This window comes from Somniosus microcephalus, chromosome 7 (assembly GCF_052327205.1).
Source record: "Somniosus microcephalus isolate GS21.2 chromosome 7, FLI_Smic_1.0, whole genome shotgun sequence".
In the NCBI taxonomy this organism is placed as follows: domain Eukaryota; kingdom Metazoa; phylum Chordata; class Chondrichthyes; order Squaliformes; family Somniosidae; genus Somniosus; species Somniosus microcephalus.
The window spans coordinates 273157484-273176349 of NC_140993.1; the positions used below are offsets into that span (position 1 = coordinate 273157484).

Sequence of the window (18866 nt, forward strand, 5' to 3'; positions counted from 1 at the left end):
AGAAATGTCTCAAAGCCTTTCACATGTAGTTAAAATTTAGGCAAAATGAGTGCAGGAAACTTTCGATTAACCGGCCACTAAATAACCAGAAATGTCGGTTAACCGGCAAAATTCAGGAGTCGGTTCAGATAACTTTTTTTTACTTTTAGTTACTTTTTCTTACTCATTTCTGGCTGTGCAAGCGTCTAACTGAAGCTGTTGCTAAGCTACAGAGGCGCTTGCAAGCTGTGCTGATTGTTTTGAAGCTGGGTTTGTTGCTTTAGACGGAGCGCTGAGCTCCATATCTTTTAACTATAGCGCTCGATTCTCCGGCATTGTTGATAGACCAGCACCAGCTCGGTCCCATCCGTGCCGGATACCAGAAAGTTTCCTGTAATTAATTTGATCGCAAAATACTGCGGATGCTGGAAATCCTGCTTTTTTCCAGTTCTGACAAAGGGTCATCGACCTGAAACGTTAACTCTGTTTCTCTCGCCATGGATGCTGCCTGACCTGCTGAGTTTTTCCAGCGTTATCTGTTGAGTAATTAATTTATCTGTTTCAAGTTGTGTTGGGTTGAGGGATAAATGTTTGCCAAGATACCAGGAAAAGTCGCTGCTTTAAGAACATAAGAACACAAGAAATAGGAGTAGGCCATACAGCCCCTCGAGCCTGCTCCGCCATTCAATAAGATCATGGTTGATCTTCAACCTTAACTCCACATTCCTGCCCGATCCACTTATCCCTTGATTCTGTCAAAGTCCAAATATCTATCAATCTCAGCCTTGAATATACTCAACGACTGAGCATCCACAGTCCTCTGGAGTAGAGAATTCCAAAGATTCACAACCCTCGGTGAAGAAATTTCTCCTCATCTCAGTCCTAAATATCCTGAGACGACGCCCCCTAGGTCTAGACTCCCAGCCAGGGGGAAACAGGCACTCAGCATCTACCCTGTCAAACCCTCTCGGAATCTTATCTGTTTCAATGAGATCACCTCTCATTCTTCTAAACTCCAGAGAGTATCGGCCCAATCTACACAATCTCTCCTCACAGGACAGCCCTCTCATCCCAGGAATCAATCTAGTGAACCTTCTTGCACCCCGTCTTGGGCAAGTATATCCTTGCTTGGGTACGGAGACCAGAACTGTGCTCAGTACTCCAGGTGTGGTCTCACCAAAGCCCTGTACAATTACAGCAAGATTCCTTACACTTGTACTCCAACCCCCTTGCAATAAAGGCCAACGTCCCATTTGCCATCCTAATTGCTTGCTGCACCTGCATGTTAACTTTGCGTTTCGTGTGCAAGGACACCCAAATCCCTCTGAACGCCAACATTTAATAGTTTCGCACCATTTAAAAAATATTCTGTTTTTCTATTCTTCCTACCAAAGTGAATAACCTCACATTTCCCCATATGATACTCCATCTGCCACCTTATTGCCCATTCACTTAACCTGTCTATATCCCTTTTCAGCCTCTTTGCATCGTCCTCCCAGCTTTCCTTCACATCTAGCTTTGTATCGTCAGCAAAATTGAATACATTACACTCGGTCCCTTCATCCAAGTCATTAATATAGATTGTAAATAGCTGAGGACCCAGCACTGACCCTTGCGGCACCCGACTAGTTACAGCCTGCTAACTGGAATATGACCAGTTTATCCCTACGCTCTGTTTTCTGTCCTTTAACCAATCCTCTATCCAATATATTAACCCCATCCTCATGAGCCTTTATCTTGTGTAACAACCTTTCGTGGGGCACCTTATCAAGTGCCTTTTGAAAATTCAAATATACTACATCCACTGGTTTCCCTTTATCTACCCTACTAGTTACATCCTCAAAAATCTTGAATAAATTTGTCAAACACGAGTTCCCTTACATAAAACCATGTTGACGCTGCCTTATCATATAATGATTTTCTAAGTGTCCCATTACCACTTCCTTAATAATGGATTCTAGCATTTTCCTGACGACTAATGTCAGGCTAACTGGCCTCTAGTTCTCTTGTTTTCTCTCTCCCTTCTGTCTTGTTACATTTGCTACCTTCCAATCTGCTGGGACCGTTCCAGAGTCTAGAGAATTTTGGAAGATTACAACCAATGCATCCATCATCTCTGCAACCAGCTCTTTTTAGAGTATAGACCATCAGGTCCAGGGGATTTGTCGGCTTTTAGTCCCATTAGTTTCTCAAGTACTTTTTCTCTGCTGATCGTCATTATTTAAGTTCCTCACTTTTATTAGCCCCTTGGTTCCCCACTATTTTTGGTGTGCTTTCTGTGTCTTCTTCTGTGAAGACAGATACAAAATATGTGTTTAAAGTCTCTGCCATTTCCTTATTCCTAATTATAATTTCTCCTGTCTCCGCCTCCAAGGGACCAACATTTACTTTTGCTACTCTCTTCCCGTTTACTTACTTGTAGGGTTTGTCTAAAGCAACAGGGTTTGTTGCTTTAGACGGAGCGCTGAGCTCCGTATCTTTTAACTGTAGCGCTCGATTCTCCGGCATTGTTGATAGACCGGCACCAGCTCGGTCCCATCCGTGCCGCATACCAGAAAGTTTCCTGTAATTAATTTGATCGCAAAATACTGCGGATGCTGGAAATCCTGCTTTTTCCCAGTTCTGACGAAGGGTCATCGACCTGAGTAATTAATTTATCTGTTTCAAGTTGTGTTGGGTTGAGGGATAAATGTTTGCCAAGATACCAGGAAAAGTCGCTGCTTTAAGAACATAAGAACACAAGAAATAGGAGTAGGCCATACAGCCTCTCGAGCCTGCTCCGCCATTCAATAAGATCATGGTTGATCTGCAACCTTAACTCTTATATTTCTTGCTGGTTTACTCTCATTCTATTTTCTCCCTTTTTATCAATTTTTTGGTCATCCTTTGCTGATTTCTAAAGCTCTCCCAATTCAAGCTTACTACAATTCTTTGCAACATTATAAGCCTCTGCTTTTAATCTAACACTATCCTTAACCTCATAAGTTAGCCACGGATGGATCACTTTTCCCATGGAGTTTTTATTTCTCAATGGAATGTATATTCAGTGATAATTATGAAATATTTCTTTAAATGTTCGCCACAACCTCATACCTTTTAACCTAATTTCCCAATCTACCTCAGCCAACACGCCCCCCATACCTCTGTAATTGGCTTTAAGTTTCAGACTCTCGTTTCAGACTCAAGTACGTCACTCTCTAACTTAAATGTGAAATTCTATCATTATGATCACTCTTCCCCAGAGGATCCCTTACTAAGAAATAATAACTAATTAACCCTGTCTCATTACACAAGACAAGGCTTAAAATAGCCTCTTCCTTGCTTGGTTCCACGACATATTGTTCTAGAAAACTGTCTCGAATGTATTCCATGATACCACAGTTGACCGCAATGCTGTAAAAAATGGAGCACTGCATTGCCAAAGGTGCCAATATTTAGCGAGGCTTTAAACAAAAGGCCCGCCAGCCCGTTCAGGTAAAAGAGGAACTGGGATGTTGTGTGTTCTGGCCAACATTCCTCCATCAACCAGCACCATCATTCATCCCATTGCTGTTTGTGGTACCTTGCTCTGTGCAAAATGGCTGTTGAATTTGCTTATATAACACTTCAAAACAATTGATTGTATGTGAAGTACTTTGGGGTGTTCGAGAGACTTGATAAGGCTTTTTCCTTGTGGATTACAAGGGAATGGTTGTAGCCCACAGGAAAAACTGTGGCATCCTCAGAAAATTATAACAAATCACAATATATCATTTCAGTAGTTCTTACCTCTGAATACTTCAATCTATAGTTGCTCAAGCTCCGCTCCATCCTGCGGAATTGGTTGGAAGACGGGTCCTTACTAAGGCTCTCAAAGCTAACCATAGAATCTTCTGCTTCACTTTCGATGTCTGACGATGGATCAAAGGTGGTACCAGAACTTTGAACATCTGCATCAATTCGATTGAGGGACTCTCTCGAGGCAGATCGCACTAGTGACTCTTTTGAAGGAGATTGGAAAAGGGCCTCTTTCGAAGAAGCTCGAAATAAAGACTCCATAGATGGAACACGAAGCTGAAGTTTCTGGGCAAAGGATTGCATCTCAGGTTTCTGCAACAGAAGAGACATTTTTCTCAAAGTGCCACAAAAATAACTTCATAAAATCTTAGAACAGACATTTTTAACTAACCAAAAAATGTAAATGTACTTGCTTTCAAGTACTTGTTTTGATTTGTCAAACATTTGCTTATTTTGAAATGCCAGTGACCATTGCATCGTTTGTATCTGGACCCAGTATTAATTTCATGTCAAAACTGGTTTACCCTGAATAAGAACCTCAGATTCAGAACTTACTTCTGCTACATAACACAAGGGACAAAATGTGGTTTTCATAATTTTATTAATAAAATCTGCCTTGAGCAGATACAAATTTAATTAGTTTTCAGTCCATTATAAAAAAAGCTTCTAATTTGCTATTTCTACAATAAAAATCCCCCACGTTGATTAAACTACTGATGGCTTGAAACTGGGCTCTTCAGTTCTTGCTGTGCAAACATAGAAACATAGAAGATAGGAGGAGTAGGCCATTCGGCCCCTCGAGCCTGCTCCACCATTCAATGAGATCATGGCTGATCATCCAAATTCAGTACCCTGTCCCTGCTTTCTCCCCATATCCCTTGATCCCCTTAGCCCCAAGAAATATATCTAACTCCTTCTTGAATATATTTAATGAATTGGCCTCAACTGTCTTCTGTGGTAGAGAATTTCACAGGTTCACCACTCTCTGGGTGAAGAAATTCCTCCTCATCTCAGTCCTAAATGGCTTACCCCTTATCCTTAGACTGTGACCCCTGGTTCTGGACTCCCCCGCCATCGGGAACAGCCTTCCTGCATCTAGTCTGTCTAGTCCTGTTAAAATGTTATAAGTTTCAATGAGATCCCCTCTCATTCTTCTAAACTCTAGCGAATATAAGCCTAATCGACCCAATCTCTCTTCATACGTCATTCTTGCCATCCCAGGTATCAGTCTGGTGAATCTTCGCTGTACTCCCTCCATGGCAAGAACATCCTTCCTCAGATAAGGCGACCAAAACTGCACACAATACTCAAGGTGTGGTCTCACCAAGGCCCTATACAACTGCAGCAAGACATCCATGCTCCTGTACTCGAATCCTCTCGCTATTAAGGCCAACATACCATTTGCCTTCTTAACCGCCTGCTGCACCTGCATGCTTACCTTCAGCGACTGGTGCACAAGGACACCCAGGTCTCGTTGCACTTCCCCTTCTCCCAATCTATTGCCGTTCAGATAATAATCAGCCTTCCTGTTTTTGCCACCAAAGTGGATAACCTCGCATTTATCCACATTATATTGCATCTGCCCAATCGCCCAACCTGTCCAAATCGTACTGGAGTTTCTCTGCATCCTCCTCACAGCACACACGCCCACCCAGCTTTGTGTCGTCTGCAAACTTGGAGATATTACATCTAGTTCCCTCGTCTAGATCATTAATATATATTGTGAATAGCTAGGGTCCCAGCACCGATCCCTGCACTGCCTCTGAAATTACTTTACTATTAACAGAAGCACAACCCAATTTAGAGCAGACGGTTTAGCTCAGTAGAGAATTCTCCTTTTGACACCTTCAAGCACATTGGCTGGAATTTTAACTGCAAAGTGTGAGTGGGTGGGAAGTTCAAAGCGCTGAAATTGACAGCGCATCAGGAAGCTGGCTTCAGCCTTTAACTGGAGCACGTTCAGCTGTGAGCGAGAAACCCCCCTCGGGAGAGGCGGGTTAGCAATTTAAAGCAATTAATAGCTAGTTAAGAGGCTATTAAGAGCCTTTTTTGCGTGGGGTTTCAAGTTTTACTGTGTGCGCACAGGATTCCCGGGCTTCCTAAACCTCGCCAGCGCAAGCAAGGTGGGGGCACAGTGGCAAATGAGGAGGCTGAACAAATGACAGTCAAAAAATCCCACAACTACTGAGACCTCACACCTGCTTCCTTGCTTAAGGGAAAGGCTTTTGCTCACACCACTTGTTCCGAGAGTTTGCTTTCAGGATTTTGCAGGCGATTTCTACAACTTTGGAGCTCACCCTCAGTACACTGGAGGATTGTGCGTCTGATCTCCACTTTACATCTGTTATTTGTCAGATCAGCATGCTGTTTCACCTTGGACCTCAGATGAGGACCAGCAGCAGCCTGCTCACCAATCTGTCGCTCTACAGGAAAGAGGGGGGGGGATGAGCACAGGGGTGCAGCTGGCAGGAGGCGATACCCCCAACACAGGGTATATCGGCAGAGGATCAGCTTCCTGAACATGACTGAACACCAGTGGCTCAGGGTATCGTATCAGGTCGTGGCAGACATTTGTAGCCTGCTGGAAGACGACCTGCTGCCAAGTGGACATGCGTCATCAGTAGCTGTCAAAGTAACCACCGCTCTCAACTTCTTCGCCTCAAGCTCCTTCCAGGGATCTGCAGGATCTCACATTCGGCCACCCACAAATGCTTCACCGAAGGGACCGATGCCATGTTTGCCAGGGCAGGCAGTTATAGACACTTTACCACTGATGAAGCCAGTCAGAATGTCGGGCACTTGGGTTTGTGGCTCTGGCTGGCTTCCCACAGGTGCAGGGCATCACTGACTGCACACGTGACCATCAAGGCACCCCCCAGATTACCCAGGAGTGTGCGTGAACCGCAAGGGCTTCCCACGCCATCAATGTGCAGCTCTTCTACAGCCACAAAAAGACCATGCATGTGTGTGCCAGATTGCCAGGGAGCTGTCGTGATTCATTCATCCTGCACCAGTCCACCCTCCCTCAGCTCTTTGCACCTCTGGCCAGACTTAGCAGCTGGCTGCTTGGAGACAAGGGGTAGCCAATGAAGATATGGCTGATGACACCCTTGGGGAGGCCAAGCAATGAGGCCGAAGAGCGCTACAATCCAAGCCAAATAGAGCAATCGGGATGCTGAAGATGCGCTTCAGATGCCTAGACAGATCTGGAGGAGCCCTTGAATACGCACCAGCCAGTGTCTCCAGAATGAACGTGGTATGCTGCACGCTGCACAACATGGCGCAGCAGCGAGGACTGGAGCTGCTGGAGGAGCAAAGTGCAGAGCCTCTTCGGAGGAGGAATTTTATGTGGACCTGGCACCAGTAGCGGTACACATTGCTGCCCAGGATGGCCTCAAAGGAACGATTCACGTTAGGTTGCACCAGTGCACCCATCTTGTGCCCAGATGCTGATCCCGCTTTCCCGCCCGCCCCACCCCCAACCCTGCCCAACCACAAACCAGTCCTACAATGACCAAACCATTCCTTTCACAGGCACCCATTGCTCACAGTTAAGTCATGTCCTACCATTCATTACAAGTGACAAGGCCACTTGCCAGGCAACAGGCAAAAAATGGACAAGACAGGAAAGTGGTGCAAAGAAGTAATTTGATGTGCTTCCAAATATCAACATAATAACAGTGCAACATTGCCTAACACACCCATGTGCATCTAGAATTCGGTCATCTTCCTCTTCCTACCACTTCTACGTCATGCAACCCCGTGACTTCAGCAGAGGTACAGGCAGGCTGCTCACTTCCCTGTTGACTGCGGAGATGCTTTTGGCCGACATCCTCTGGGTTTTGGAGCCAGTGAGGGCCTTGCCAAAGACTACTCCTCCTGAAGCTATACAGGGGCAGACCCGGTCATCAGGAGACGAGGCAGGATGTGGGGCTCTGACTGAGGGAAGGGCAACAGGTGAGAAGTGGAAGCGCTTTGAGCAGAGTCCCCACTTCAACATCCCTTTTCATCATCATCCCTTTCATGGCCCACCCATACTTCCGTGCTAGCAAGGAGCTGGAGAGCACTTGGGTGATGAACGGCCAAGTCTAGGTTTCTATCCATCTTTGTTAAGATGGCATTCAGAGTAAGCAAGCTGTTGGTGAGAGTAAGCATGCACTTGTTTGAATGGCACATTTGCTGCTCCCTGCACGTGGCTAACCTTTCCACAGACGAACACATCATAGCCATGGCCTGCGACATCATGCCAGTCATGCGCGAGATGGACTCCTCCATTCTCCCTGCAAGCAAGCATGTCGCGGCTGGAAATCCTGCCAGAGCGTCTCACATTTTTTGCTGCTCCTCCAGAATCATCCTCTTTGTCGACGGTCCCCCGAGGTTCAGCATCTTCGTCCAGCTGAGCAGAGCTTGGAGCGACCTGTGGCCTCTCCACTGTTGTCCCTGTCTGCACCATCTGCTCCTGCTCTTGCTCACACGTGATCTGCGAGACACCAGGTGACAACACAACTATCTGACTTAATGGTCCCACCGACGTGTGTGTATCTGCGCTGGTGCTTGCTGTGCATGTGTCCTGTGACGGTGCACCCTCAGTGTCAGCGACCTCCGATGAGGAGTCTTCTACTTTCTCTGGCTCAACTGGCTGTTGGACACTTGATGGGCCAATGGAAGAGTAAAGACATGAATTAGAACTGTCATGATAAGAATGTTTCAGGTGAACATTATGCACATGATCATATTTCACAGGCTGCTGACATCAAGTCAACATGAGTGACTGTTGTATGCCATGTGGCTGTGTGATTTTTAATTCTGTCTTTCCATCTCCCACTGCCATCAATGCCAATACACCAGTTATCTCCAGTGCCCCCTCCTCTGCTGTAATCAGCGTGGCGATGACTGGAGAGCCACCTCTGTTCCCTGTCTCTCCCGGGTGTTCTGTGCTCTTTTCTCCTGCAAGGAGGGAAACGAGAGACCTTTGAGTGAGAAACATGGGCCTCGAAATTCGGGGGTTTCGCACCGGCCATTAAGGCCCATTTTGATGAAAAAATGGCGGCCGACTCACTTCCGGTGGCTCCTCCGGCAGCAGCAATTTTGCAGCAAGTTACTAGAGAAATGGAAATGAGGCAGATCGTGACGTCAATGAGTGTGCAACGCTCATTTGACGCACGATCTGTCATTTTCAACATCGCCGCTCCAATCACCACCCTCTCGATCACGACCAGCTGACCAAGCTTGCAGCAGCAGCAAAAAGCCCCACCTGCGCTATTTAAAGGGATTATCAACAAAGAGTCATAGAGTTTTACAGCACAGAAAGAGGCCCTTCAGCCCATCGTGTCTGCGCCGCCCATCCATCCCTGTCGAGTCTAAATCCCATTTTCCAGCATTTGGTCCATAGCCTTGTATGCAATGGCATTTCAAGTGCTCATCCAAATGCTTCTTGAATGTTGTGAGGGTTCCTGCCTCTACCACCCTTTCAGGCAGTGAGTTCCACATTCCAACCACCCTCTGGGTGAAAAAGTTCCTCCTCAAATCCCCTCTAAATCTCCTGCCCCTTACCCTGAATCTATGCCCCCTTGTTATTGACCCCCCCACTAAGGGGAAAAGTTCCTCTTTATCTACCCTATCTATGCCCCTCATCATTTTGTACACCTCAATCAGGTCCCCCCTCAGCCTTCTCTGCTCCAAGGAAAACAACCCCAGCCTGTCCAGCCTCTCTTCATAGCTGAGGCGCTCCATCCCAGGTAACATCCTGGTGAATCTTCTCTGCACCCTCTCCAAAGCAATCACATCCTTCCTATAGTGAGGCGACCAGAACTGCACAGACTGCAAAGACTTGCAGCGGACATGGTTTCTCAGCTTTACTGGCTCTGTCTAAGTTTCAGCAACTCTTGGAGCTTTCTAAGCTTGTTTAAAGATGCTGAGGTCACAGGGAGTGATGCTGCAAGTGGAGAACGCCTTGCTTCGCATTTAAAGGCTTCTGCTCACACCACTTGCTCAGTCATGGGGACTCTACTAGCAGTCCCCCTCGCGCTCGAGTATCTTCAGGAGAGGGAGCGGAGGCAGCGAAGAAGAGAAGATGCTCGCAGAGGGAGGAGGAGGAGGGCTCTCAACAGGAGGCCTTACCCACCTAGGGTCTTCCGACAGCACTTCTCTTACCTCCACTTAAGCGAGGAGCAGTGTGTTAGGAGGCTCCACTTTACCAAGGTCACAGAACTCTGCCACCTCCTTCAACCAGACCTGCAGCCTCAGAGCAGAGTGACGGCGGCTCCCAGTGGCCCTCAATTTCTTCGCCAGCAGATCCTTCCAGTCTGCAGCAGAAGACGTAGCTAACATCTCCCAGTTCACCATCCCTCACTGCATCCATGAGGCCACAGAGGCTCTCTACGCCAGGAGAAGGGACCTGGCTGATGACTCACCTCCACAACCCCACCACTCATGGCCAGCATTCATATAATGACAGCCATGCTGCCACCAGGAACATCATCGAGCAGACCATCAGGGTGCTCAAGCAACAGTTTCCCAGCCTTGACCAATCGGGAGGAGCCCTCCAGTACTCGCCGGAGTGCGTATCCCATTTCGTGGTGGTCTGCTGCATGTTCCACAACTTGGCCATCATCAGGGTGCAGCCCTTGCCACCAGGGACTGCAAGACCACCAGAGGGGGAGTAAGAGGAAGAGGAAGGGGAGGGAGGGAGGGAGGAGACAGGCAGCAAATCCTCGTTCCGGACGGATGTCCGTGAACGCCTCATCAGACTCCAATTTCAGTGAATGAACCCCAGATCCCTGTTGCTCAACTCTTCCCCATCATACCATCCCTCTGTCACAGAACATCACAGCGTCCTCCTGGGCACAAAGCTGAAATGAGAGCCACCACAAAACACACATTCCAAACTAAAATCATAAATTTATCCAAATGCAATCAAAATGACAATATCAACTATTCACCCGTGTGCATTCCTTTAGTGTCTGTCTTTCGTGTGCCTTTACCTACTCTAGAGCTCCAACGCATTGCTCCCCCAGTGGCTGGTGCATGTCTGGTGGAAGGTTGCTGACTTTCAGTGGGGGAAGAGTACAGATGGTCTTGCACGATGACCTCGACCAGCTGTGGACCAAGAAAGCCCGGCTGTAGACTGCACCACCTCGGCATGGGGGCAGCAGTCCGAGTTGGCTGGCTGGTGGGCAGCGGCAATGGCAGAGTGGCAGTAGGAATGCTGTCATCATGAGAGAGGACAGCAGGTTCTTGCTCCGCAGACCCACTGCTACTCCCCCACGACGGTGCCTCAGCATCCCTAGCAATCTGTTGGAGGACAGATTGGGGCTGGCCTGCTGTGACACCTTGCAAGCCCCTTTCGGCACTGGTAAAGCCAGGGACGATAGCAGTAGTCTGAGCCTGCGTGGCAGCAAGCTGAGCCTGCAGGAGAGCTGTCTGCACTTCCACCGCAGCACTCCGACGTTGGGTCACAATGGAAGCTGCGACATCGCCCATCACACGCAGCATCATGGCTGGGCCCACAAGGTCTCTCCTGGAGTTGTCCATCATTTCCATCCTGGAAATCATGGGTCCAAGCTTTGTGCAAAGCCCCGTCCAATATTGGAGCCGGATTCCTCCATGTTCCTTGACACCGACAAGAGACTCTCTAGCAGGTTTGCCATTACACCAAGCATTTCTGTGTGCATGCCCATCACCCTTATTCTGAAGGCCGTCCCATCGAGGTCATTATTCGAGTCCTGTGCAGCAGAACTCGTGCACGAACTCGCCCTCCAGGGAGCTGGCACCCGAGCTAACCTTTCCCCTGGCCTGGCTGCAGCTTACTCATGCTCGGTACAGATCCCGCCTCTATACTACCCTCTAAATTCCACACTGCCATTTTCTGAGCTGGTGTCTGCGAGTGTCAAATGCAGTGCCGGTGTCTCCTCCTCTTGTATGCCTCCTCTTCCAGTTTGCTCAGCAGGAAGGACAGACTGGCCTGCTGGCAGTTCTTGGGCATCTGAAAATAGAAAGGCACAAGGGTCGGGTTGTGGTGAGGGAAGAGGGGGAAAGCAAGATATCCATGCATGCACCATCAGCAGCTTGTAAGTGAGAAGAGATTGTGGAATGAGGGGGCAGTGGGATGTGAGGAGGAGGATGAGTGTGACCATACCGTCATTATTAGCAACAGCTTCAACCGTGAGGAAGTGCCTAAGACAGAGGGGGCTGGGTGCACCTGTAAGATAGGTTGGTGTGAGGAGTGATGTGCAGGAGTAGGCTTGGGAAGGCAGAGTGAGGGGGTTGGGGAGACACGCACGTCAGGATGTACAGGAAACTTTTTTTTATCCGGCACCGACGGGACCGGCGTGCTGTGTGTTGATCAAAAAGTCCGGATTACAGAGAGGTATACTTACTAAGGTACGAGAGCCCCGTACACGGCCACAGATCCAGGCGTCCCTGTTGCATGGCAACAGGTGCAGGAACCCCGGTTACACGGCCACAGATCCAGGAACCCCGGTTACACAGCCACTAATATGAAGTAAAATTTACCTGAACCTACTCCTGAATTTTGCCAGTTAAGAGAGATTTCCGGTTATTTAGGTGCCGGTAAAAAGAGAGTTTCCTGTAGTTGAATGTGACACTGTACTCACCTTGCCTGCCCTCATGAGGTCATTAAATCTCTTCCTGCACTGTATCCAGGACCTCGCCACCGCACTCCTGCTGCTCACTTCTTCCGCAATCCCCAGCCATGCCTTCTTGGCGTCGGAGGCTGGTCTCTTTCCGTCAGCAGGTAACAGGACATCGCTGCGGGCCCTAACTCTTTGCAGAAGTTGCAGGGAGGCATCACTAAATCGAGGGGCAGCTTTCAGATGCTGAGACTGCATTCTTTGTTCTCCAACCTCCACCAACCTTCAGCTGTCATCTCTGCATTGCTCCTTTAAATACCTGAACTGAACTGGACCCGTGCGTGACGTCATCACGCCCGCTCCCGTTAATTGGTCGGGAAACCCGCAAGTCGGATGCAAATGCAGTGGCTGCAAAACACACTGCTGGAACCTCCAGGTTCCCCACACGATCCAGGGCTCCCCCGCTGCCAGCACATTGGAAGGTAAAAATTCCAGCCATTATTTTATATAAAATTTACAGCACTTTAACAGTTCAACTGGTCTATGCAGGTGTTTATGCTTCACACAAGCCTCCTCCCACTTTTCTTCATCTCACCCTATCAACAAAGCCTTTTATTCCTTTCTCCCTCATGTACTTATCTAGCTTCCCCTTAAAAAGCATCTACGCTATTCGCTGCAATCACTCCATGTGGTAGCCAATTCCAGATTCACACCACACTCTGAGTAAAGAAGTTTCTCCTGAATTACTCATTGGATTTATTAGTGACTATCTTATATTCATGGCCTCTAGTTTTGGACTCACCCACAAGTGGAAATATATTCTCTACATCTGCCTTATCGAAACCCTTCATAATTTTGAAGACCTCTATCAGGTCACCTAGAATCATAGAAAGTTACAGCACGGAAGGAGGCCATTTCGGCCCATCATGTCCGCGCCGGCCAACAAAGAGCTATCCAGCCTAATCCCACTTCCCAGCTCTTGGTCCGTAGCCCTGCAGGTTACAGCATCCCAAGTGCACATCCAAGTACTTTTTAAATGTGGTTAGGGTTCCTGCCTCTACCACCCTTTCAGGCAGTGAGTTCCAGACCCCCACAACCCTCTGGGTGAAGACATTTCCCCTCAAATCCTTCCCCCAATTACTTTAAATCTGTGCCCCCTGGTTTTTGACCCCTCTGCTAAGGGAAATAGGTCCTTTCTATCCACTTTATCTGGGCCCTCATAATTTTATACACCTCAATATGGTCTCCCCTCAGCCTCCTCTGTTCCAAAGAAAACAGACCCAGCCTATCCAGTCTTTCCTCATAGCTAAGATTCTCTACTCCCGGCAACATCCTTGTAAATCTCCTCTGTACCCTCTCTAGTGCAATCACATCTTTCCTGTGATGTGGTGGCCAGAACTGCACGCAGTACTCTAGCTGAGGCCTAACTAGTGTTTTATACAGTTGAAGCATAACCCCCCTGCTCTTGTATTCTATGCCACGGCTAATAAAGCATTCCTTCTTAAGCCTTCTTAACCACCTTATCTACCTGGCCTGCTACCTTCAGGGATCTGTGGACATGCACTCCAAGGTCCCTTTGTTCCTCTACACTACTCAGTGTCCTACCATTTAATGTGTATTCCCATTCCTTGTTAGCCCTCCCTAAATGCATTACCTCACAATTCTCCGGATTGAATTCCATTTGCCACTGTTCTGCCCACCTGACCAATTTATTGATGTCTTCCTGCAGTCTACAGCTTCCTTCTTCAGTATCAACCACACAGCTGATTTTAGTATCAACTGCAAACTTCTTAATCATACCCCCTATATTCAAGTCTAGATCATTGATATATACCACAAAAAGCAAGAGACCTAGTACTGAGCCCTGCGGAACCCCACTGGAAACAGCCTTCCAGTCACAAAAACACCCATCAACCATTACCCTCTGCTTCCTGTCTCCGAGCCAGTTTGGAATCCTGCTTGACACTTTGCCCTGGATCCCATGGGCTTTTAACTTCGTGACCAGTCTGCCATGTGCAATCTTATCAATAGCCTTGCTAAAGTCCATATACACTACATCAAACGCACTACCCTCATCTACCCTCGTTACCTCCTCAAAAAATTCAATCAAGTTTGCCAGGCACGACCTTCCCTTAACAAATGCTTGCTGACTATCCTTGATTAAACCTCTCTGTCTTCTCTTTTCTAAAGAAAAGAGCCCCAGTCAGTTCAGTCTTTCCTGATAGTTAAATCCTCTCAGTTCTAGTATCATCCTTGTAAATCTTGTTTGCATCTTCTCAAGGGGATCTATATCATTTTTGTAATAAGGAGACCAGACTGTACACAGCACTCCCAACGTGTGGTCTACCTAAGGTTCTACATAAGCTTAACATAACTTCTCTGCTTTTGAATTCTAGTCCTGTAGACATGAACCTTAGTGCTTTGCTCGCATTTTATGGCTTTCTTAGCCTACTTGCAAGATGTGTGAATCTGTAACCATAGATTCCCTTTGCTCCTCTACCCCATTTAGACTCTTAATTTGTGCCACATTGGTCAACAAAACGTACAATAATGTTGACTATATCGATGCTGTTGATGACAACATTGATGACGGTATTGGTGCCGTTTCCTGCTCTCCTCCCACACTGGAAAATTTCATAAACTTTGCTTTCAATTTCCACCCTTCCCTCGCCTTCACATGGTCCATCTCTTCCCTGACTTCTCTGTCTTAATTTCTGGGGATAGGTTATTGACCAATATCCACTATAAACCCACTGACTCCCACAGCTACCTGGTGAGGATATAGAATGCAAAAATAGGGTAACTCGCTTCGCATGGCCAAGGACCCTGTCAATCTAAAATGGAGGATCCTGTTAGCCTAAAATGGTGGTGCAATGTCGACATCGCTGAGTCACTTGCATATTGTAAGAGATGATCATGTTAACTCGGGAAGCTGTGAAGGCAGCAGGAAGAAGTAAAATAAAAGAAGCTAAACTGATCTGTGGCTAATATGGCTGGCCCCTACAATGTCACACCTTGCTGGTAGAAACAGTGTAGGGCGGAGTGCAGAGGATATACAGACAATAGGCGATCAGAAAACACATTACCATTATTGCAAACGCATTACCATACTGATTAGGTGATCGTGAAACCATTACCCGCATATTTCCTAAACTATAAACCATTCAGTGAAATGTGACTTCTTTATTTCAAACTGCCAGGCCAGGAAATCAATTTAAATGTGTACGTGCCCAGCTCGGGATTGGTGCAGACTGTAAGATGTGTTAATGTCTTCTCAAAAGCAAGTATAATAATGTGGTACTCTGTATGAAAGATTACTTGCTCTGGTGGAACCTGTCGAGACTCTGCTGGAGTCAGAACTGTGCTGTATCAGAGTAAGTCTCCCGGGACAACAGAATAAAACAACTGTTGAACTAAACCAGTATTCCGACTCAGTGTTTGTACTGAACCAGATTGAGGACCAAAAAATCCGTTTCAACACTGGACTACACTTCCTCTCATCCCACTTCCTGTAAGGACTCTATTCCATTCTCCCAGTTTCTCCATCTCTGTCACATCTGTTCCAACTATGCCACTTTCCACACCAGTGCTTCCAATATGTCTTCCTTTTTCCTCAACTGAGGATTCCCTTCCACCGCAGTTGACAGGGCCATCAACCACGTCCGTTCCATTTCCCGCACTTCTGCTCTCACCACTTCCCCTCCCTCCCAAAACCACGATCGGGGTCCTGTTGTCTTCACCTTCCACCCCACCAGCCTCCATATTCAATGGATCATCTTTGGCCATTTCCACCATCTCCAGCTTGATCCCGCCATCAAATACATCTTCCCCTCCCCTCCCCTTTCAGCATTCCGAAGGGACCATTCCCGCCATGATACCCTGGTCCATTCCTCTAGTACCCGCAACACCCACTCCCCGTCTCACAGCACCTTCCCGTGCAAGCGCAGGAGATGTAACACCTGCCCTTTTACCTCCTCCCTCCCCACTGTCCAGGGCCCCAAACATTCCTTCCAGGTGAAACAGCGATTTACTTGTACTTCTTGCAATTTAGTATACTGTATTTGCTGCTCACGAGACTGTCTCCTCTGCATTGGGGAGAACAAACGCAGATTGGGTGAGAGGTTTGCAGAACACTGCCATCCAGTCCGCAAGCATGACCCCGAGCTTCCGGTCACCTGTCATTTTAATTCTCCAGACTGCTCCCACTCTGACACCTCTATCCTCGGCCTTCTGCATTATTCCAATGAAGCTCAACGAAAGCGCGAGGAACAGCACCTCTTTTATTAGGCACTTTACAGCCTTCCGGACTCAACATTGAGTTCACCAATTTCAGATCATAGGTCCTGTCCCCATTGTTTTGGACAGCAACTGTTGGTAATGATTCTGATATTCCCATTTACACCTCCTCCAGACCCATCTTTTCTTTCTTTACTTGTCCAATTACCATCTCCTTTCACCTTGCACCATCATACCTTTTATCGTTTAATCTCTCCTGCCTTCCACCCCATCACAAACCTTCCCTTTGTTCTTTACTGCCCTCCCCCACCTTTCCCTGCCTCTGAAATTGCTTAAAACCTGTTCCATCTCTAACCTTTTCCAGTTCTGACGAAAAGTCATCGACCTGAAACGTTAACTCTGCTTCTCTCTCCACAGATGCTGCCTGACCCGCTGAATATTTCCAGCATGTTCCATTTTTATTTCAGACTTCCAGCATCCACAGTATTTTGCTTTTATACAATAATGTTAAGAGATCATGGAATTAAAACTAAATATTCCTGGGGTGGGACTTTGCCCTGTGAAAGTGCTTGCAGTATTTTAGCTGGAATAATAGAATGCAGAGTTAACAGGCGTGTGTACAACTCTGGAAATCATAGCAATTAGAAACTGTCAATTAGCCTGATGAACAGATAAAAGCATTAATTGCTGGGGGTCTCACCTGAGCAGCAACTGAATCGCCACCATTGGGGTTATCTGCGGACTTCGGAGAAGACAAGTTTTCTGTTGATGTCTTAAGTACATTCTGGAAACAAAATTAAAACAGAGTATGGAGTCAGTCAGCAATACTTCACTTTAACACCAGCTTCATGTTGCTTTGAGGAAACTAAAACAAACAGCAGGGTCACAAAAGGAAAAGTACTGTTGCATCTATTGTCTAGTCTTTCAGTTGGGCATAATGCAGTTCCAAGTCATGTTTATCATAGCTTTTAAGCACACATTCGTTATTGCCATTAGATTATGGTCTTTAATACAGGGATACATTTTCCTTGATATGCATGATCCTCCTGTGATGCAAATGCAGACCAGTGAAAAGTTCTGCGATTAAGTGAAATCATTCACCTTTAAGATTTTACAAATATTCTCAGCCAATTCAAGCTCTCTTTGGGTCGAATTCAGGGTTTAATAATCAATGGAAAACACGATGCTCCACTACACAAAGACAATTCATACAGAATAGGTTAAAATCAGCAGTGGTGTAAGATAGGAGAGGGGTAGAAGATTAGTTCAGTAGCATTTTTTCTTAAATTAGGAGAGACAGTTAATTACACAAGTAAAGCAAAGGATTAGGACTACCAACCTTGGCAAAGACATCTTTGTGATTAATGGTTTTGGAATATTCATGTGGATAAGGCAATTACTGGAATAAAAATACTCTGCAGCTGCCAGATTGTTAGCCTGTCCAGTAGCTAAGGTGTGTGATTGTGATCAGACATTTTATTGCACAACTGCGCTTGCGGACTGATGCAGGATACGAATGTTCAACTTTTTTGTACAGAAGTTAGAATTTTAGTGTACTTTCATAGCAAGGCACTAAACTAAACAAATCACACTCGTCTTGAATTTCAATGATGAAAGCAGTAGTTTATTTGGAGCTGCTTACTCCATGAGTTTAAACAGCTGTAGACATTTTTAAGAGGGCAAAAAGCAGCTCACAGTCTCTTCCCCATCTCCTTATAAAAAAGTACACAAAGTGAAAAATTATTAATGTAATAATTCAATTATAAAACCACACACAACTTGGTATGGAGGGTAATTAAATCACCTGTGCTATTCTAATCAATTAGAAGCTGCATCATTTGGGGTAAGGGTTTAACAAGGTTTAGTATTGCTGAAACACTCTAGATTTTGTTAAATAACAAATTGAAGTTTCCCAGAATGGAACTCCAAATAACCCTCAAGCAGGACATCTTGAACTACCACGGTCTCCGAAAGAAAAATATTCCTAGAATCCTAGAAACTTACAACACAGGCGGCCATTCGGCCCGTCGTGCCTGTGCTAGCTCTTTGAACGAACAGTGGTGCTCAGTCCCACACCCCCCGCTTTCTGTCCGTAACCCTGTCAGTTCCTCATCCTCAAGTACCTGTCCAACTCCCTTTTAAAATTATTGATGGAATCAGCTTCCACCACCTTCACAGGAAGAACGTTCCAGATCCCAACAACTGGTTAAAAAAAAAATCTCATCTCCCCTCTAGATGTTTTTCCGATGATTTTGAATCTCTGACCTCTGGTTATTGACCCAC

General features: G+C 46.6%; 1 protein-coding gene across 10 annotated transcripts in view; it reads right to left on the reverse strand.

Moving 5' to 3' along the window:
* golga4 (golgin A4) overlaps positions 1-18866 on the reverse strand; it is a 210126-nt gene that overhangs the window by 151455 nt on the left and 39805 nt on the right. For 9 of the 10 annotated variants that reach the window (XM_085993786.1, XM_085993790.1, XM_085993783.1 and 6 more), the window contains 2 exons: positions 17284-17367; positions 3748-4068 (listed from right to left, as the gene is read on the reverse strand). In XM_085993786.1, the coding sequence (XP_085849912.1) occupies positions 3748-4068; positions 17284-17367 (405 nt within the window). Of the gene's footprint in view, positions 1-3747; positions 4069-12371; positions 12621-17283; positions 17368-18866 lie in introns of those variants that run through there. The other variant, XM_085993788.1, reaches the window with a different exon arrangement.